Source organism: Chaetura pelagica, unplaced genomic scaffold (genome assembly GCF_000747805.2).
Source record: "Chaetura pelagica isolate M959 unplaced genomic scaffold, ChaPel_1.0 scaffold344, whole genome shotgun sequence".
Classification (NCBI taxonomy): domain Eukaryota; kingdom Metazoa; phylum Chordata; class Aves; order Apodiformes; family Apodidae; genus Chaetura; species Chaetura pelagica.
In genome coordinates, this window is record NW_009953098.1 from 6,517,872 (window position 1) to 6,540,472 (window position 22,601).

General features: G+C 36.3%; 1 protein-coding gene across 1 annotated transcript in view; it reads right to left on the minus strand.

The window, feature by feature from the left end:
* TENM1 (teneurin transmembrane protein 1) overlaps positions 1-22,601 on the minus strand; it is a 227,434-nt gene that overhangs the window by 133,738 nt on the left and 71,095 nt on the right. The window contains 3 exon segments of the mRNA XM_009997127.1: positions 7,016-7,254; positions 17,897-18,128; positions 21,246-21,276. Of these exon segments, the coding sequence (XP_009995429.1) occupies positions 7,016-7,254; positions 17,897-18,128; positions 21,246-21,276 (502 nt within the window).

The following is a 22,601-nucleotide window of genomic DNA, read 5'->3' on the forward strand; positions in this document are numbered from 1 at the left end:
GCATTCCTGAACTTCCAACTTGATTTCTCTGTTTCCTCGGTTCTTCCATTCCTACTGCACAGCTCATCTGAAAAGATATTATTTCTTGGCTTGCTTGAGCCTCCAGTATATTCCCTCCTCTATCATTACTGTGCTTTGTGTTATTTATCAGTTGTATTCTGCCATGAGCAGAGTTGTACATTGCTTTCATTGGGGTGATCCGGAGGCAGAAAAATATATTTGAAGGCAAAATTTGACCCTCTTTACATATTGTTTGGAGATAGAGCTTATGGGATGGACGGCACCATACCTATATTGTATTTATATTTCATTAGATAGCACTGTTTAATTCAAAGTTTCAGCTAAAATTGAAGGACCAAAGTGGACACATACTTTTTGACAACATGCACTGTGGATGTTATGGCAGATGCTGAATATTGAGGATCTGAAGAGACTAGAGGATGGCAAAGGATTATGGTGAAACTAAGATTCTTCCTCAGTCACCTTGCCCTGGCCAGGATGCTCAGGTTAACTTTAAATGACCCCTCTCTCAAATGAAGAAAGTTCTACTCATAGTATAGAGCTTTTCTTGGCTAATTTATTATGCTTTTTCAGTAAAAGTAATTATTAGGTATAAAGCAGAGCTCTCACAGAAAGAAAATAGAAATTAAAAGGCATGGATCTTCTACTCTTCACATAAATTTCCTTCATGAAACAAAGATGAAAAGCTAGTGTGACTTTTTGCTGCCTAAGGAGTTTTCTCTATCCAGTGGCATGTTTTTGGTTGCTTCACATTAGTGCTGCAAGTGAAACCAGTTGGGCCCTGCTTGGAATAAAAGGTTGGATCTTTACCTGTGAAGTAGATGGCCAGATTGCCTATTTTGTTTCACATTTAAAACATTAAAACAAACTGACACTTCCAGATAAACTAACTCAGTCCTTGCAATTCTGCAGTGTACTTGAGTAAATATTCACAAATATATAAGCATTTTTTTCAGAACTCATTTTGTAAACTGGATTAACCCACCATCTGCTATGAAGCCAATGATCTAATTTAATTTATTCTTATCTACCTTCTGTGTAAGCACAGCTTGTCAAGTCTTGTGCTACACATTTGGCAGAATATGAATAAGAGGCTTGGCTTCAGTGCAAAACAGACTCTCAGTAGTGAGGAGATGTCAAAAAAGTCCTGTGCAATAAGTACTTATCAACCTGGAAGACAAACTTCAGAGGACAAAAATCCTATAAATGTGAAGTCTCTCCAAATTGCTGACCTCCACTAAAGGCTTCTGTTTAGCTTTCTCTGCTGTTTTCAGTTATTTTACAAAATCTCAGCAGATCACCCCCTTGAAGCCTAGACTTTCGAAGAGCTGTAGTAGAATGTATATAAGCAGCTGACTATTCTTTCTGCACCAGCTCTGACAAAGTGCCAGAGAAGTATTTATTTTCTCTAACTGCCAGCAGGTTCTACTTATAAAACTGGATTTCACTGTGGCATGAAGCCATGGGTGCACCAGTGCCTCACTTCCAGTTGAGCACTGTAAGGGTGAAGCAGTGTAAAAATACCCAAATACAAATAAGAGTCAGAATCAAAGTTCTGGTCCTGAGCTACAGAGCAGGTGTTCTTCTGTAAGTTCATTCTGTAAACAAAATGGTATGTCATTCAGCTCCAATCAAACTAAAAATTTGAGACTGACAATATTTGATTCAGTCTTACGAATCTTTGTTTTTGGTTTTTTTTTCCAAATCCTTACTGAAGTGATAAGCTATTTTGGACCACATATGACCTTTCACAGAATAAGGATTTTTTAATATATTTTTTTTAAGTCATCTTAACTCTCAAGAATTCTCCTGTTTCTCAAGCAGTCTTCTCTTTATACCTAGCCTATTTTTATACCTGAGAATAGATATATGCCCTCCTCTCCTGCAATCCTCTTACTGGGATGTATAATGGCTAGCCTGGCTTCATGCTCTCTCCTCAGTGTACTCAAAGATTTGTGACAATACCAAGTTCATCAGCAAGACCCTGGCTCAGAAAGAACAGATTTCCATGACGTCCAGCTGTGAACCCCTGATGTTTGTGTCTCAGTGAAGACTCTCAGTGAGGCTCACCAACAGTTCAAGAATTGCACATCTGCACCACCCCAGCTTTTATGTACACCTGAAACATTTAGCAGTGTTTATTCTACCATGATATTCGTCAGTGTAAACCCAGCATTTTTCCCCTTGAGACTTCTCTGCATAATTTCTAGTTCTCAGAGTTAAGGATTTCTATTTTTCTTACAATTTTTATTGCATATAGCTATGTACCCAATATGATAAATTTATGCACCGAGATACATATATCATTAAAATTTGGTCTGGCCTTTCCTAATGTTGAAATCATCACCCCTCTACCTTGTGCACAGCGTGAGAAATGACAGGTCACAATGGCAGACAGCAGAGAGGTTTTAATTTCCTCACCCTCTTTATGAATATAATTTAAGACCCAACACCCATCTCCAGTGCATGCTCATAAATAGTGATAATATCATGAAGGACAGGGACAACTTAATATTCATACTTGAGAATTCATTTGGGTATAAAATAGCCATTTGGTAGTCAGGGATGGTTAAATCTAAGAACATGGGATGCAATTTTCAGAGGCACTGAACATTTAAAAAACCTGCTGAAATCAATATGAACCGTAGGAGTTCAGCACCTTTGATCAATAGGACCAGTGATTTGCAAGTCCAAATCAGCTGCTGATAAAATGGTAAAGTATCATGGAAGAAAAATCCTACTTACTAATGAGCTAAAAATAACTTGACTAGATGAGCATCGAACATTGTATTGTACTTAAAGAAAATGGTGTGGTGCTGAAAAATTACAGAAAATTTATTTTATTTCTTACTCTATCTCTTGTACTTGTGTTGTTTACTCTTACATTTTTGGTCAAATTTCTTTTTTAATTGCTGATGGCTTCTTAGTCTTCTATTACAATGAGATTAAAATAAGAGAATATTTACTATACCATTCCACAGCTGTAGCCTATTTTACACCCTTCATAGCAACACAGACTGGTAGATGAGCAGAGAGAAGCAACTATTGACTGCATTCAATCAAACAGATACATTCTTGTCTTTCATGTGATAATTTGGAATCCACATTATAAACTTTTGGACATCAGAATGTTCACAAGGTCCGCTAATCTTCATCTGACCAGATAAAACAAAATATTTTAAAAGTAGTACAGAATTTTCAATTTTCTTTTCCATACTGCCCTTTTGCAAGGAGTATCTGAAGCTGCACTGGTGACATAGATCCTGCTCAGTCCTTTAAACATCTCATGCCAGAGAAACACACTTCAACACATAGCCAGGGATTTAACTGTTTCTGTTTTACAATCAAAACCAGAAAAACTTGAAGGTAAGTGGATTTCAATAACTGTCCCTCTGTTTTGTTTTGTTTTTCTAATTTGAGCATTCATTTGCATAAACCATTGACACACACAGCTTGGATGGCCTCCAGACACAGGGGCTGCTAGCAGGCAGATTTTGCCCAGCGCATGTTGCTGTCAGAAGAGCAGATACCTTGTTTTCCCTCATCAGCCTTTCACTCCACTAACATTTTCCCACTTCCCACAGCACTGTCCAGGCTCCCAGGAAGGGCCAGTGATTCTGCTGCAGCCCAGGATGTGCCAAAGACATGCACCGACATCACCTCCTTGGGGGGGTTCCAGTCACCCACTTACTTACTGCCCTGTTCATGAGCAAATTCAAGCAATTGCTCCCCAGACTGCCATGAATGCACTGCAGTTCTCAACATACACGAAAGTACAGAAGGAAAATAAAAGTACGTATGCCTTTATTCTGCAGAAAATAATTCAATAAGTTTACAGCATGGAGACCAAACATCCATTTTATGAAATGAATTTTTTTTTGAGTAACCACTATGACTTTAGAACCTATTCACTGAAATTACTCCTGTTGAAGCAAAAATGTATTTTACTTGATAAACTAAATATTATGACTGAAGGTTTTCAATAATTCAGCATTTACAGGGTTCTATAATTTTCTTACTGTCCATATAATAAACAAATATATTTCAGGAAGGACCAAATAATAAACATGCTGATTACAGGCCAAAAATGGAAACATGAAGAAAAACTATTTTTCTAACTAACTAGTAGTTTGAAGCAGAGAAAATACAGAATAAGAATGTGTTCTCAAATAAAATCTTCTCTATTGAGTCTCACTGATAATAGGGAAAGACTGAAAAATAAAGGAACAAAAACATCATTTTGCTGCTTTACCTTTTGATTGAAAAGGAATCACAGTTTAGAGCACTCTGGCACAGGTCCCAGTTTGTTACAAACATAAAAGCCATTTGCAAATTTTTGATCTGGAATAAGCCTTGAGTTTCCAAAACTTTGGGACTGTTCTGGCTTGAGGCTGAGATTTGGGCCTATTTTTACAGTAACTTTTAGCTCATGCATCTAACAGCACTACAAGGTATCCGAGAAAGCACATTTAAGTTGTTACATAAAGGGAAGAAAAACCTTAATGTTAAATTTTGATCTACATTTGGCCTGAAGTTGCAGTTCATTATAAGTTAGTGCAAACTATGCCATAAAATACAATAATGAAAATAATTTTGCCTTTACAAAGGCTCCCTTATTCTTCCAGTAACACCCACTGAGCTGATCCCAGGTTAAGTTTGATCCTGAAACTAAAATGAGTTTTGTTTTGCAATAGTGGCCCAAACCTAAAGCCACTGTTCAGACCTAACTCCCTCTCACTTGAAGGAGACCTGCCTGGAGTGAGGACTGTGGGACTTGAATCCTGGTGAGCAAAGAGAAAATACCTGTGGCCAGGGTGGTTGGGGTGAATTTTAACTTCCGAATGTTACATAGTCTGATTTTGTATATTCAACTACTCTTATTTAAAGCATGCACATTTAAACGTTTGATGAGAAATAATACGCAAATATGAAAGCCTACAGTGCAAGTGAACTTTGACAATAGTTTATATGCTATTATTCATTCCTAATTAAAGGGAAAGAACTATGGTACCTGATTCATAAAAAGAGACCATGAACTTATTTAAATATTCATTCAACCAGAAATGAGCAGCATGAATATTAATGTGGAAGAAACTAACTAATACTACCTGAATCTGCAGGAAAGCTTATGCAGCTGAAAGATTTCTGGGGCAAACAAGAGCAAATAGTGGCATCTTGGAAAAAATTCTGAACTAGAATTCCTGGTTCAGAGATTTGTATTTTGCTATAAAAACATAACTGAAAATACTGGTAATTTATAAAATACAAAGACACCTTCATTTACTTAGCTCTGTCAAACTGAAGAAAACATGTAACACCTTTATGTTACCAGGTTAAGAGCAACATAGGAAGGTCTACCAGAAATTCTTGTAGACGTTTCTAATTCATAGTGACATGAAGTGCTCTCAGCCTCCTCAGGCTGATGACATGCAGCAGTACATCTCTTAGAAAGTCAAGAAATTTTAGTGGCAGACTGCAATCTAAGCAGGGAAGTAACAGACAGTACTTCATCCAAACAAAATCAAAATGGTGTGGGTGGGATATATATGTAGCAAACAGATGAGGCTGCAAAAATTATACAGCCAGTCCTAACTGAGGGCATATGCTCACCAGCTGTTACCTAAATTTGCAATTAATGTAGCTTACTAGATCCTCAGGTGCTTTCAAATAATCATACACCAGAAATGATCAAATCTGCTTTCCCATCTGCATTAGATGAGGATGTTAGAAAAAATCCCTCTCAATGAGCATCTCACTGGCAGTAACCAGAACTTTTGTCATTATGGGACAAAAAAAAGAACAGTGGAAAACAAAACAAGAATTACTGAAATTGAAGTAATTTTCACCAGTGAGACATTTATTCAGAGAACACAGAAAATCAGTGGCCACTTATTGGTTTGGAGGTGTCTGTACTTGCATCTCTAGACAAGTTTTGCCAAGTACAAACCACTCTTTCAGGCAAACCCAACCCAGAGTTATTCCCATTCAAGCTATGAGATGTTGGAGATACTCTGTCTCCTGCCCACCTGCAACTGGCAACTAAACCAACAAACCAAAAGTTTGTGAGAAAACATGTCACACAAGCAAAGACTGATTTCCCTATTCTTACAGAAGCCACAGTCTCAGTCTAAGATTCTACATAATAAATGTTTTGTAATATTTTCCATTCAGATTGAAAAAAGAATGCAACAATTAATGTTCAGCCAAAAGCTCAAGTAGTAAGACACAAAGATTTGCTCTCCCACACACAATTGTAATCACACTGACTCCAAGGCTGCCTCCCCTATATCTAGCTCCCAAAGGAAGGAAGGCATTCCTACCTACTCTGATAAATCATGCCAATCTACCATGATAACAAAATTGCAAAGTTAGGTACTTAGAAAGATGAGTTTGAAATTATGTAAATGTGCTTCAGTCTACATAACATTTTTCTGAAACATAAATTCAATAAAGGGGCAGCAAAATATATCTTAGAAAACATGGTGTAAAAATACTATGCATTTTTAGAGGTAGTTGTCAGTCTAGCCAATGATATAAGAAGTAAGAGGGGAAAAAAAAAAAGATGTGAATTGTTACCAGACTGAAGAAATTCAATAAAGATAGCAAGGCAAAATACAATTATGAGTTATCAGTCTTTTCCAAACAGTTCTTTAAGAGCAACAATATTGTAAGGCTTACTATGATAATCAAATGCTTAATTCAAGAAAAATATCACAGCAATTAAAAACATTAGGAGCCCTCTGCTAGTATAAACATGTCATCTTCAATAATATTTCCTTCTCTGTTAGGCACTATTAAGGTTAACAGAGTAGAAAGTTAATGAGAATTTGATGTCCTGTTCAACCTCTGGCCAACCTAGCATTTTGCTTGCCAGAATTTACAAAGCACCCAATGGCAAAAATTATTAGTAAAACATGCTTTGAATTAGTGTAAAAGCCAGCAGGACAGAAAAGGTAAAGAACAATCCAGCAGAGGAAAGCAAAGCGAGGCTTACCGATAACATAGGCTAGCAACAACGCCAGCGTGACCGTGATAGCCGTGGCGCTCAGAGCAGTGCACTTCCAGTTGCAACACCTGTAAGGTTTGTGGAAAGTGAAGGTAGGTCTAGAAAAGGTGCTTCTAGGAAGAGGCCTAGGAGGTGGAGAGTAAACAGTATTGGATGTTAAAGGATAGTTCTGACTGGCTGCGCTGAAGATAGCTGAAGACCCAGATCCGTGTTTAAATAGGAAATGCCTACGAAAAGAAGACAAAGAACCATGCTGTAAAAACCACTTTGCGATTTAAGAAGTGAAAGGAATTGTACAAGCACTGTATGATAAATACTGCACATAGCCACAGAAAATATTAAAGGCAGGAAAATGTGTATTCGAATACTCTCTGTACTGGAAATCTTTCAACACGCTGCAAGATTTCCAGCAATTTTTTAGTGAAACAATATAACATAAATGAATTCTAAACTGTCATCCCTGTGGTTCAGAATAATGCTTAGGAAAGGTGGTTTCTCAGTACAACACCTGGGGGTCCTCCCAGAAGAGCAGCCCCTGTGTGCCTTGTCACACGGGAGTGCCTGAGACATGGAAATTGTTGGCAGCAGCACCCACTTCGTCCACAAACACACAATGGGGTTTATCTCATCAAGAGTACAAAAAAGTGCAAAAGCCACTACCACTCTGAATATTTTTTTTTTTACTATGGATTCTCTCCAGAATATAGGAACCATTTTGAAGGACTGTAGTTACAGTATAGGTAAGTACAATTTCTTTAGTATTCTTAATTGAGCTATACTGATAGCAGTTTTTCTCCAAATGCTTTTGCCTACTGTGGTGATTCTCAAACATACTAAGAAAGAATTCATTTGGAGACCTATTTCAGCATACTTTGGAGGACTGATTGCCTTCAAGAAAAAATAGCAAAGACTTACATTAGCACAAAAAATAAGGTACAAGAATGTGCCTTGCAGAACAGGCTCTGCAGCAGAAATATCAAGCCATTGTCTACAGGAAGATGGATGATTTTCAGGACTAGGAAGTGCTCTCTAAGAGAATTTGTGAAAGGAGATTTTATTTTAAACAATAACTTACTGTGCAACACACATAAATTGTTGCAAAAAAGGATACATTCGAGGCTGACCCTACTGACCACAATCTTTTGGAAACACCAACTTTGTCTCAAGCCATGAGGTCTGAACTGAGAAAGCCAGCGAAGGGGCTCCGATATGACATAGCTTGGAAGAACGAGGGCGGCCTTGGCCATTTGGGCTGCCACTAGAATATTGTTTTAGCCTAAATCTCTGCAGTCTTTCTGTTGAGTTCCCCACGTCTCTGTTCCTCTGTCACTCTGTGCAAGTGCTCTGCAGACTCCAGGCAAGCACCACCATGTCACTTGTGCTGGGGGTGCAAATTACCCTCAGTTGTTTCTGCCAGAATGGAAGGAGGATCCTGCATTAAGAATCACGTGGTACTATGATTGATGCCTGCAAGCCAAAAGACACAGACATGCTTCAGAGCTGAAGTTAACTGGCCAATGGTCCAAAATCTTTCCATTGTCAAATTTACCTTTACACTTCTAGCAAGGCACATGATAAAATTTTTAATACATATATAGATCAGTAAATCCTTGCTGGTACAATTTCTTTGATGGATTCACAACGGGATGTACACAGGATCAAACACTCAAGACTGTGAAACAGGATTATACTGTGACATTTGACTTCAGGAATATTGTAAATACATTTTCCTGAAAAGGTAATTGCTAAAATGGTATAAGGAGTACGATATGATGTATTTCCATTATAGGATTTTAAAAGAAAGGTTACAGTTCTCAAAATGCCAGATTCTAGAAAATAAAAAGGTATTACAGAGCAGTTTTCTCTTTTAAAGGGCCTTTTATTCAGGCAGTTACATAAAAAAGAAGGTAAATGAGAATCCCGGTTAGCTTGCATTACACATCACAGTTCCTACACACTGTGGTTTTGACAAACCACAAAAATGGAATATTTTGTTGCCTCTGTTGAGAAATAGTTATTCCTGCTTCATACTGACTGCCCAAGTGAATGGCAGGCAGACGAAAAAGGGACAAGTCAATCTGACTGAGCACAGCATCCTGCCATTACATCAGACAACACATTCTAGTTTTATTTCCCACTGACCTTCATGCTTATAGATAAATACATTACATAGATGAAAATGCTCTCTATGTATGGTAACATGGTAATGTTGTCTGTAACTATAATTTAGTTCAAAAATTCTAACAAATTTCAAACAAAGTAGCATAAGTGTCTGCAGGACTGTATCAGTCTGCTTCCTTCATATCAGGCCATGAGAATACAGTTGGGTATTTTGGCTTCAATGCTCTGTTGTCACATGTGAAGACTTTTGTAGGTAGATGGAGCCTTACTTTTCAGTCAGCAATTAATAAGATACAAATTACTTAGACTTTCAGTAGGAAAGAAGGTAATGGCAAAACTCCTACTGATATTGAAGGAAGCAGGATCACCAAATAAAACAAGAAATGTGTTATTATATATAAGCATATACATATACAGAGTATGTATACAAATATACATACACATATATGTACACAAATAACATATACAGTCAAAAGTTCTTTATGTGCTTTACATTTTCCAGATATAATGATGATAACCTATGTATTTGATAATACCTCATTTAAATATTTTGGAAATCAGAGCAAAATGGTCTGATATTGGCAATATAGATTGTCCTTTATGGTGCACAGCTCAAAGATATCCAAGGTAAAGGGAAGGAAATGCTGAACTGAAAGCTATTATTGAGGCTCTAACAGCCTTGCAATCAATAGCCAGGAATAATTTCATTCTCTTGCACAGGGATTTAGAAATGTGGCCTCATAGCCAGATGGTAAAATACTAGTGTGCAGAGGGATTTCTTTAATAGCAGAAGAGTGCACAGAAGCTGTATTCAGCTCCCACCCTTTCAGGGAGATTACTCCATTCACACAGAGAATTTACATAACTCTAACTTGTAATAAAATCGAGATTTGAGGCAACGCTACACTAGAACTGAGCCACCAGTGAAATAATGTCAAGAAAATGTTAAAAATCACAATTGCTCATGCCTTCCATTTTTGGGAGTGTATATTGCATATCCAAAGACATTTCTATAGAACTAGAAAAAACACTGGTGGCACCAAGACAAATGTCCAAAGCTAGACTATGACTATGTTCTCATTAAACTCAGCCAACTCCTCATCCGTCTGAGTGCATGACTCATCCCAAAGGACATGAGGACATACTAAACTGTTACTATCCATTCTACATATCAGGCTCTCTCATGAAAGAGCAAAATAATAAAAACTGCAGTTCAAAAGTTTAGATGTGACTGTAGCCTGATGTGTGCTGTAATATTCAATCTAAGAGAGCAGCTTAGGGTTGTGGGTTTTACTTTTTTTTTTTTTTTGAAGCTGAGAAATCAGAGAATTTATAAAACTGATCGATAAAACACTAGTTCCAAGTGGGGAAATTCTAAATGTTCACAAAAACATCCAAAACATCCATAAGGAAGATGATACCATTTTCTTAAAAAAAGAAATACAGGACACAATCTGTAAGGCCACTGCTTGTGAAACAGAAGTCACTTAATATTATTACACTGATAATTCCAATACATAAATAAATATGAAAGGGTCAGTAATAGTTTCACATATAATAGAGGCAGTTGGAAAACATTCCCTCTTTCTTAAGGTAATCACAATGTCTGTTTGCCTATCTGTCCATTTGTTCCTCTCTACAAACCTCAAATGTTTGAAATTTGCATCCTCTCAAGCAAAGCAGACAGGAAGAAAAAGATTCTATCAGACTCATAAAAACTGGGGGACACACACCAAGACCCTAAATTCCCACCACCCCCATAAACCAACAAAACTAGCTAAAACCCCCAGTGAGATCCTGTTTCTGAACTCAGCCCTTTGTCCTCTCTAGGCCCCTCTGGTAGCCACGCAATGTGGCGCATGGTGGCTCATGGGTGAGAAAACCATGAAAAACCATGAAAACTATTTATCTAATTTATTTCATCATTCTATTTTTACATGTATAATTGAAATAAATTTGAAACCCCCTAGAGATTTGTCTTAGGGAATAGAACTGCTTTCTTAACATTTCTTCTTTGAGCTGGACTTGCCATTTGAATCATTCACATAGAATTGCTTTCATTTATACACTCATGTTTACCTTACACTGTGTTGGAGAACTGAGCCCTGTGACCCTAGATGTGAAAGGATGCAAAAACAATCTGTATCCTTTACTTTCCCTTCAGTACAGAACAACAAGTGACATGATGGTGACTCACTTATCTGCTCTTGCTGTAGGCAACCTAAGCCTGTTAACCAGGTGACTAAACTTTCAAGTCTCTGGCAGAAATCTGGGACAATAATTTTATAAATATAGGACAGTGCCAAAACCAATCAGGAACAGTTTCTAAAGTGGAACAGTTGTCCAAAACACAACTGTCTTCTGGTTTCACTGCTATTTAAAGAAAAAAAAAAAAGATCAAAACTCCTACACTGGGGACATAAATTACTCTTGTATAGATCAATATGGGTTTTATTATTTTAATGTAGCAGTGTCACTGGGTATCAGTCTAGTAGTTTTCAAAAGTGATTTTCTGTGGCTCAAGATTTTTCTTTAGCACTACAAGTCAAACAACAGATGACTAAAACTTATCGATGCACTCAGATTTGTGGGATATAAAAGCAAGAAGGGTAATAATGTTTTGCTCTATTTTTAAAAAAATAAATTTTAATTTTTTAATCTGGAAAAATAAGAAAAATAGTACTTACAATAATATTTACAAAGACTATATGAAGAAGAGTATGTAGTATTTGCTGAGTACTTTGGAACCATGAAGCAAGAAGGATAAACATATCAATACTGTAATTTTGTTGCTTATATTCTGTGGTTAGAAGCATGGCTTAAAGAAAGAAACGAGATAGCTAAAGTAGTTGCCCCACAGTTCTCTTTGCCATGAATTTCCTCCTGTGGGTATTGATGCATATTCTAACTGACTTTTGTTCCTCGCATTTGCGTCTACATCCAAGTACTCCATTCACATGCACAGTCTAGAGCCAAGCTGTACAGCTGCTGAGACAAACAGCACACATCTTACTTGACAACAGGTGTATCACATTACCTATCTGAAGCCTATCTATAGCCTTCCATTACAGATTTCCTAGAAGCAGCTGTCCAGGAGATGGATACACATTTCTGGGCAACAACATCACACATACAGATGTATTTTTCTTATCTCTGACCCTTTCATCATACACTCAATGTCTGTTTCCCAAGCCAGCCTAGACTTCTTATATTAACCTATAATTATCTTTCTCTTTCAAAATTTATATTCAGTCCGTTTCTGGTTTTGTAAATGGAAACACCATGTTCTGTAGAAAGCTAACAAGTTGCTGGTTTACTGGTGGCCATAAAATAACCTATCTTTACTTTTATTTATGACTTTATATATGAATCCATTATTCAAAATGATGAAGTATCTGCATCATGATTGTTCAAGTTATTGTATTAAGACTCCAAAAAGTAATAAAAAAACCCCCTTCACATGTATGCTATCCCACTGTTCCAGGGAAGGCAACACACAGCTTTTCCCAAAGAAAAAATACAGTAGAATGTATGAACAATTTAAATTACTTTATTGTCCTTACTGACTGGATCTCAAATTATTCCAAAGAAGGCTCTGAAGTGCCATTGGTGTTAAGATGAAAATTGTACTTCACTGTAGCTGACAAACGTTTATACTTTTGTTTCCATAAAAGATGTTTTCATTCTTGCATTAAGAAACTTAAGGTCATATTTACACCTTTTATTTTAAGTTCACGGTCATCTGGTTTTCAATTTATCTTTTGTCATTCAGAAGACTTGAATATTTTTAGGAACTTCTAGGCAGTGAAAACACATGGGGCTTGGACTGACTTTAAAACCCTTGCCACATGTCTGTTTTTAATACACCCTCTCTATAGGCTAGATTTATGGTTTAATTAGGTAGAAAATGACAAAATACAAGTGAAATGTCCTAATAGCAAATATTGACCAACATGACTTGAAGGATAGATCATAAATGAAGGCTCCATCTGCAAAAAAGTTCCTAATCAAATGCAGAGCTGAAACAGTATTTGTCTCCCTGCTTGGTGGTTTATGATCATCAGCACCTGAGTCCCTTGGAAGCTGTAGAAGCCATTCTCTTTGCTATGGAAACCTTGAACAGGAGAAAAAAAAAGGCACAAAAGTGCATTCTGTATCTCTCCACTGGGGGAAATATGCAGAAGATGCTCAAATGAAGAGACAAAGGAGAAACGACAAACCCTCCAAGAGCTCACACTGAACTGTGTGTGCATTTATGTATGTGTTTTTCTTTAGCTATTTCTGCTTTTAGCACACCACCAGCTTAAGCAGAAAGTGAGTGAGTGAGTACAGGTTGCTGGGGTTTGAAAGGCTCTATCAATGTACTTGTTAAAGAGCACAAGTAATTACAAGCTTGATTAAAAAAAAAAAAGGAAAACCACATTACTGAATAAAGCTCTTGATAAGTGATGGTTGCCAAGATGTCCCCTACACTAAAAAGGATTATAAACAAGATGAAATTTTTAGGAAAACAGAAATCCAGATAGTCTTGAATATGTACCTTAAATAACTCTACAACACAGAAAGGAATTAGTCTATCCACATGAGGAGTTGAATAAACTTCTTGGACTCGAAAACTCCCAGGTTTAAGTTTTTAGAGCCACAATCAAACTTTAGGGCTCTGAAATATTGCTGAATAGCATCTCAAAATCATAACTGCCTTGAACCCCAAATACTTCTCCTATGATTCTAGCACTTCAAAGTTTATATAAATTAATGATAATTGAATTGCAGGTTCATGGTCTGGTACCTCAGTGTCCCCTTAGAGGAGGTATTACCATGGTGATAAGATTGCTTCAATTAAGCTGTCTTTTTCCACAGTACTTGGCTCATTGCCAGTGCAGTGAAGGGAGATTTCAGTCCATTCAGCACAGCATTAACCTTACTGCCAACACTGCTAAATGGGTTACAGGAAATAGAAAGAAATTTGATTTTAAAAAAGGAAGGAACAAGCAAATACGTAAAATGCTGAAGTGTAAATCAGGACTAAAAAAACCCTCGCTTTGAAACAAAACCAAAATTAGGTAAGTTTTGATATTTAGATAGAAAACCTAAAAATCCTAATGCTGTCCAACGGTTTAACCATAAGGGAACTGTATCAGACTATAGGGACTATCAGAAATACTGTCAGGTAAGAATTCCTGTTTAACATCACTTATTTTCTCCTTATTTGGGAATTTGACTGAAATTGGAAGATAAATAGTGAACACCAGAAACAAAACAAAGCAAACAAAAAACAAAACACAAAACCCCAAGATATTGAAAGAAATAGTGAGTCAACTAATAGGGCAGGGAGAATATGAAAAACTCTCTTTTGAATAGTCAGGATTGAATATATACTCCATAAAAAGAAGTAAGTTATGTTCAGATGGGGCTGTCAGAGATAATGACAATGTAGTACACTGTAAATCATAAGATTTGAAACATTAGAGCAAAGTATCTATGAAACCTGAAAAAAACAATTATTTTAGTGGAAAGGAAGGGAATAGGCAATAGGTTACAAGTACTTTATTGTGGGGGAGAAGAAAAAATCAATTTATGTAAGAGCCCAACAACATTATCCTAAAAAAGGGAATCAATGTTTCCTGTGTTTTTATGTGGTATGAGGCATCCTTAGAGATCTTTTTCTGGCAATACTCACGAATTATTTTTCTGTGTGACAATGAAATTACTGCATGTTCATAAGTCATTTTAATAACTTGCTTTCAACACTGTGCACACGCATACCGATGGAGCCTGCATTTGCATTGACAGGCACATTACAGCACTGCAGGCTGCAGCACAGTCAGCCAGCAGTCTGAGCTGTTACACCTCCTACAGGTACAGCTCTTCTCCAGTTTCTTCACCAATATCTAGTCTATGACATGCTCTCTAAAGTTTTAAAGTGTTCCTAATTCTTATCTGAGTTGCCTATAATCAGAATAACTCCTGGAGTCAGAGAACCAGCCTTGGCAATAACACATGTAGCTCAGAATTTGTCTTTACTGCAGTCTTGTCCACTCTTGTCTAGGTTTTCAAGTTTTAACTAAGAATACATATCTAATTAAAGTATGCTAAACATTTTTAGAACTACAGAATTTTCTTTTACTTAAATATGACACATTCTCATTATGAGCAGACTTGTTCCATTTCTGACTGTCAAGAGTGAATAGGATTTACAGTCACACTTTTAGTTTTCCTGTCTGAAAATTCTCTAAATACTAAGTGGCTGTAGATAAACCACGTACACATGTGCTGCTTCTGGATTAACAGCAGATACAGTCAGATAGAAAAGCTGAACATTTGCATTCTGATTTTTGCCTAGTTATTACAGTGGGGAATATGTTACTGTCTAAGATTTTTTTTTATTGTAAATGTTCCAAATTATATATTTAAAAAAATCTGCTTATACATATCATGTATATACATACTAGGTAGATTTTGTACTATTACAGATTTATCACAAAAGTACAGTTGACATTGACACGTTTCCCATTATTTTGTAAGATTATTTTTAATGAGCAGCTAAACATCAATGAAGAAGGAAAACAAGAGACTCCACATATTAGGCTAAAGTGTTTGTTCAATTCTAGATGCATCATTCCCTGTTAAAGAAAAAAAAGGCTTCAAGCCTGTTTTTTCTCTGAGGCTGTGTTGTGTACTGTAGAATTCTGGGAAGTGGTAATCACAAATGTTTTTTATTACAATGTTTCCCTGCTATATCCACTTGTCTGCACATAAACTGCAGATAGATCTCGCAAACGGTCTCGCAGATTCTACTTTCAGGTTATTTAGCCTTTCAGCCAGCTTCAGGAAAGGCTGCAGGAAGCTACCAGAGGGTGCATGAAATCAGCTGAAACAACTACTGAAGGCAGAAATGTGCAAAATATCCAGACTAGTGTGTTAGCACATAGTATTTTCCAGTCTTAATTCCTAATCCACTGGGCATTCTTTTCATCAGTATCCTATTATATATATGTAGTTATATATGTAGTTATAGATATATTTATATGATATATTTATATTATATGTAGTTATATGTATAACTACATATCTAGGTATTACACTAGAAGTTTCAAATTTGCAAAAATAAATAACAGAAAATTGGAACTGAACTCAAAGCAGACTAAAAATTACAAAGCATTTTCCCCAAGGATGTCTGAAGAGAAAATAGTGAATAGGGATTCAGAAAGGCTAAACAAGATCTACCTAAGTGTTAATTCAAGAAAATGAGAAGGTACCTAAAATGGGTGCAAAACATTCAGGGATCTGCCTTATATGCAGTGGAAAGTACAGAATATGTAAGCTTGTTACACCAGAAATGACAGAGATTTGTCTTTATAAAGATTATGTAAACAGAAGCTTTCAGCTCTGTTACGAACTAATGTTTTGTTTGTGTTCACTTTTGGAGAAAAGTTCCATCCTCCTTGATTCTGTTTGTGATTTGTGCTTAAGACATACAAGGGAAGTTTGATTTCAAAATGAATCATCTTTAATCTCAACAGCCTTTTGGAGAGGAAAAACTTTATGTGACACTTGATTAGCAGCACTTAGGTGCTTAAAGATATATACTAAAATTAAACTATATAATAAAAACAATATTCTTATAAAATAATAGATTGAGGTTTCAGTGATAACTGTCATAGCTGGCCCTTGGACATATGTGTATGAAAAATAAAATATTTCTATGCATATTACCTAACATTCTTTGGATCAGATTAGATGGATGTCAGACATCTGTCTGTGTTTCACCAAACACAGCTTTCACAGTTAAGCACCTTCTATGGTTCTATGTTTTGGAATGTCAAACCCCAAAGGAAACCCTAGTCAAAACTTCTTGGTGCTCCGTTCCCAGTGAAAAGGCTGTAGAAAATAAAAGGCTCCTTTGAAGCACCAAGTCAGCAAAGTCAGCTGTAGTTAAAAGCCATCCCAATTACCAAAGGTTTATCAGGAACAAAAATGCTTTTTTATGGCCAAAAAATCAGAGGAACCTGTGCCTGTATCTCTGCAGGCAGAACTTTGGGAATGGGATCTCAGGTTTGCTGGATACAGAATCTGTTTCCTTTCAAATATTTGTGTGAATTGTGAATGACCCTGAGGATGAAATCTCCCTCCCCCAGGTTCTGGGGTTAAAACTGTCCATGCTCAACACCCATCTTGGACATATATAATTTCTCCATTACCAAATTATTATCAAACTATATTATTTGTGTATATATGCAATAAAGTGTTTAAACAAATATTAAGGAAAGTGTTATTTTACTATTATTTCAAATCTTTTCTTATCCACAGGAATGCTGAAGCCTGTACACTGACTCCAGAAGTGCCAGAGTACACTGATTAAACAAAACTTGTATTTGCTAATTACAAAACGGCCCAGGGAGAATGTGGGATGGTGAGACAAGTTCACAATTGCAAATGCTAACTGCATACAGCTCTAAAATACCTTTGCAATCTACAAACCTTAAGGAAATCATTGTCTTCCAACACTTTGCAAAACATGTGCTACTATGAGCATTAGCGATCTAGATGAATCAAGCAAATAAGGCATCAGATGGCTACACAACATTACAATTATAATGGCCTCAAATTAAAATGCACTGGCATACCCTGAACGACAAACTTGTAATTCTCCATCACCATCTCATGTCAACACCAGGCCTCCTCCCAATTTTTCTTTTTTTTTCCCTAACATTTGAGATATGTTGTGTACAGGGAGTTGGTCTGTACCTGGTTTCCAGTGGGATGTTGCTGTTCAAGACCCAGCTGTTATGGAGATGTACCGAATCCTGTGTACTGGTGGGGGGAGTTGGGGCAGCAGGACTGGGCTGGCTGCGGGTGGTCATCGATCTTCTCTGGAGAGAATCAGCTGTTGGAGGAGGTTTTCTGGCGCAGGTACATGCGTGTGGTGGGGGAGGCGGTGGCGGGAGGGGTCTGAAGGTGAACTGGTTGTGTGGGCTACCTGGCATATCTGAAACAACAAAGAGAAAGCCAAGAAACCCACAGAAGGTTATTTCAAAAAGGTCAAGAGAGCATGAGTATGATGTAATAGCTATTTGGATTAAAGAATTGTGCTTTTTCATGTTGTTAACCCAGTTGCCTGCAAAATGTTGTTGCAACATCAGAAATAATTTAAAATATAACACTCTACTGAAATGGAGAATATCAGATACAGACACACATGCCCCAGCACTGTAGTTCAGTAGTTCAACAAAAATTAAAAAAGAAAAAAGGAAAAAAATATAATATTATGTCACACTTTTTAAATTTATCTTTTTTTTTTTTTTGGGAAGAGGGTAAAAGACAAATAAATCAAATGGACAATGAATTGCACCACAGATACCAACTGATTTCATGAGGTATAAATTCTCGTTTAAGAACATCAGATAAAGAAATAGATACAGTATAAGAATTAGTTTTGCACTTTCAATTAAGAGAGAAGATAACTTGAGTAATTCCTACCACTTAAGAAACATCCTTCTCCAAACAAAGCTAACATATTTCTATGACTCTGTTACTGCATTTGACACGAGACCTGGGAAAAGACCCTCTTAAAGATGACCTGAAGCACTAATGATCTGGATAGTCAGCTAAAAGGTTTTATGACAACTAAAGGCAGATAAAGGGCAAGAAGCTCACAGCCACCAGACCAGGCCATCAAGGAGATGGAGTGAAAGATATGTGTGGTGGGTACCCTCCTTGAACAGCTGATGGGAAAAGAGCTCTTTTTATTCAGTGACAGTCATAATCTAACCCAACTGGAGAAACAAGGCTGCTTAGTGCTCCACATAAGCTTTTCTATGCTGTGGCAAGCAAAGCTGTCATGGATTTGGCCCAGGCTTAATCCTTTTAATTTCATTGATCTTTTATCAAGGCAGTATTCTTGCAGTTGCATTAAGGTTTACGCTGTAATATTAGTTTGCATACACCAGAAAAGCATTTCTAAGCATATTAGAAAATTGGAGACCTCAGTAAATTAAATCACTGGAGTCAACAGTCCAGAGCTCTGAAATAATCTGCTAAGGCACTTTCATATAATAATTAATCTCAGTAAATCCTGTATCCTGCTATTTTAGAATTGAATGCTACCCAGATTTTGGACATAATATTCAATGTCCAGCATCCTCAAGTATTTGACCAATTACATCCCCTTACTTAGTGGTATCTATCTTAAATCCACTCTACAGAAAATTTGCAGGATTATTATACATCGTATAATTTCCATGACAAGGCATTATAATAGTTGTGTCACTGACCTGCTAGAAAATTGCTGATCTTATCCAGAACACACAGACTCTACAAGGTACACAGAAAGCTATGCAGTAAATGCCATGCAACCAAGGAGACTGCTTCCTTAGCTAAATGGAAATAAACTGTATAATCTATATGGCAAAGCATCTTTTAACTTACTTTCCCCCCTTTTATCTGCACTGTTTAGTTTGTTCCATATGAAAGAATAGTTCTGCTTGGTGAACCATAAAGTATTTCTGGTTGGGAGGGTACTGTGGATCTCCCAGTGCAGTTTACCACAATACATTATCACATCAGATTTCCCAGGGAATTCCTTTTAAAGTATCACACTTGTCACCTCTTTGTCCAGCTGCAGGCATCATAGAAAGCCTCACATGAGATTCTGAAGTATTTTGGTGATTTAAAGACAAGTCTTTGGCATCAGACCCCCACTTCAGTGAAGCACTGCAAATTCATGATGCTGAGAATCAGCCTGAGTTTCCAATTAGCTTTTACAGACTTTCTAGTTTGACAAAGTTATTGCTATTTTGCTTGAAACTAATTCTACATCCCATTAACTTTATTTTGATATCACAAACAATGTTGCTTGGGATATAAAGTAGCATTACATCTGAATATGCAGACTTATGATTCTTCAGGACTCTGAATAAACAAGAGGCTCCATAAAATAACTTAATGCAAAATCACTGAAAAACCTAAAAAGTAATATTACACAAGATAAGTCTCCAAAATGTATGAGAGTGATACAGAAATTAACTTAGATATAAATTTTTATCTCATTGCTATTGTTCAATGTAAGGCTATCCAAAAAATCTCCTGGTTTTATTTTTAATTGTTACTAATAGTGCTCAGATTTTATTTTTTTTACATAAAAAGTCTATGTGTGATATGCAAATACAGTGTTATTTGTTTTCAGTGTGTTCATTGACATGGTAGAAGTTTCCATTCATCTAAAAATGTAATTATAGAACGTTATTTCAGCTCAAGCTTTATATTTACAACCATTAGCTTCAAGTCAGATTTTCATCTGAGGAACACCTAAGCCAGAAGAGAAGGTCTTGGTCCTCACTATTGCCCTTCTCATCTGCTTTTGTATTTAGCCCACTTTTGTCCAGAAAGAAGAGGCTGTTTAGAAAAGTTCTAAATTATTTCCTGAGAATTCATTATTTTTAAATAATTCCCTCATTTCAGCAGAGCACATTTAGAACTGTGATGTTTCCTGAAAAGATCTACACAACATTCTGCTGCTTTCTCGTGTAATGGATCTGCTTTTTTTTACTCTATCTTGCACACTCCTCATCTACTCCACAAACTCCACATAAACTTGTTTTCCTTTTAAAAATTTTTAGGGTTTTTGCGTTCATTCTTCACTAACAATGTTAATTTGGTTAGCTTTTCTATTTTGAGACACTGCCCAAACTTCCTCCACTCACTACAAAAGAGAAACTGTTGTATCGATGCTAGTTATAAACAAGAAAAACTTTCCTTGTAATTCTGCTAGTTTGAAGGATTTCAACTTGCTCTCCTTTCTTTGACGTTTGAAGGGAGGAGTTCTGCTTCTGTCCCTAATCTTTCTTCTTTGGTTCTGACTCATTCTTTTGGATAACCCTTGATCAATACTGAATACATGGTTCTCTACTGCAGCTGTCCAATGGAGCTGGAATCCTACACTTACAGGGCACAGTGCTCAACAGCTGCTCTTCAGCTGCTGAATTTATTGCTACTGCTTTTTTTCTTCAGAGGATACAAGAATTCAGATCCTTCTTTTTCACTGGGCCCCTGCTTTTCAGAAAGTGGAAAGTTAATTAACTCAGAGGCTTCCCTTAACTCTGCCATTTTGGTTGAGTGCTGCCATTCTGCTCAAAAGTTATTGGAGACACAGACCAATGGACAAGAGCAGCATTAACACATACTCATTTTCCTAAAGAGTCAGGCTAAAATACCTTCATAATCATAAATATGCAGCCAAATTGTTTTATAGACTGACAAAAATGAAATAAGCAGCTTTATCAACTAGTTAGCACCTGACTAAAAATTATTTTTGGAAGTAAGCCAGGTCTTTGCTCAAGTATTTTCCTAACACTTTTGAAATATACTTTACTATACTTTTGGATACACATAGAAAGAAGGGTAATTGAACTGTTTTATCATTTACTGACAGGACTACAATAGCCTGTATTGTTACGAAGTGAAGTATATCAGAGACAATATATTAAAAAGTAACGAACCTTGAAAGGTCTGCATCTAACCTGTAGTGCTTTCACAATATTTTAATTTTTTCAGTTCCTAAATTCATTATTTATTGGCATGTTTGGATTATTTTTTTAACTAGACATATTTTAGCTGAGTATGAATTAGCTCACAATCCATTATTTAATGAACTAAATATCAACAAATGTTTACAGAACTTAGTTTAGTTTATTTAAAAGTTCTGTGGGTATATTACAGCTTAGTTACAAACCAATCTCTAATTTTTTCTCTCAGAGATGCAAAAGCATAATGCTATTTATCAAAATTGAGGCTTGGAACACGTAAATTAGCATCATGCAGGAATATCTGCCTGAACGCATCTAACAGAACAGAAGGATTTTGCCCAGAGCACTGTGCCCAGCCACTATAAATGGACACTGAAGAACTGGAAAAGACTCAGTGCAGGTAAGACAGAAAATCTGAATGCTTAAGACTAGAGAGAAAAAGCATATAGCAAAAATTCCCAATTTAAAATGAGATTTATGTTCTGGGTCTAAGATGACAAACTAAGAGTCAGATGTAGGTGCTACCACTGCAGAGTGCTGGCTTTGCTACCTATTAATATATTTATTGATGTTGTGTAAAATTCTTTATACCATTTCCTTTTCCATTCTAACTTTAAAATTATTTTTCTATATATGAAAAGACTTTACTAAGATCCTAATTATTTTTTGCCTATCTCTAAATTCCTGTTATTTTTGCTGTCATATATTTTGAGAGGTGAATATCAAAAAAATAATTGCACATGAAATTGCTCTATTAATGTAAAATTTATGTTGCATTTCAATAATCTCTTCTATACTTGCTCCTTCCGATGTAGCTTAACATTTAATTTCCAATTTTAGGCATATTTAAAAATGAAACATTATAACAATTTAACTGAAGTTACACAAGTAAAATTTAGATTGAATGTTCTATGGTCTAACTATGTAGG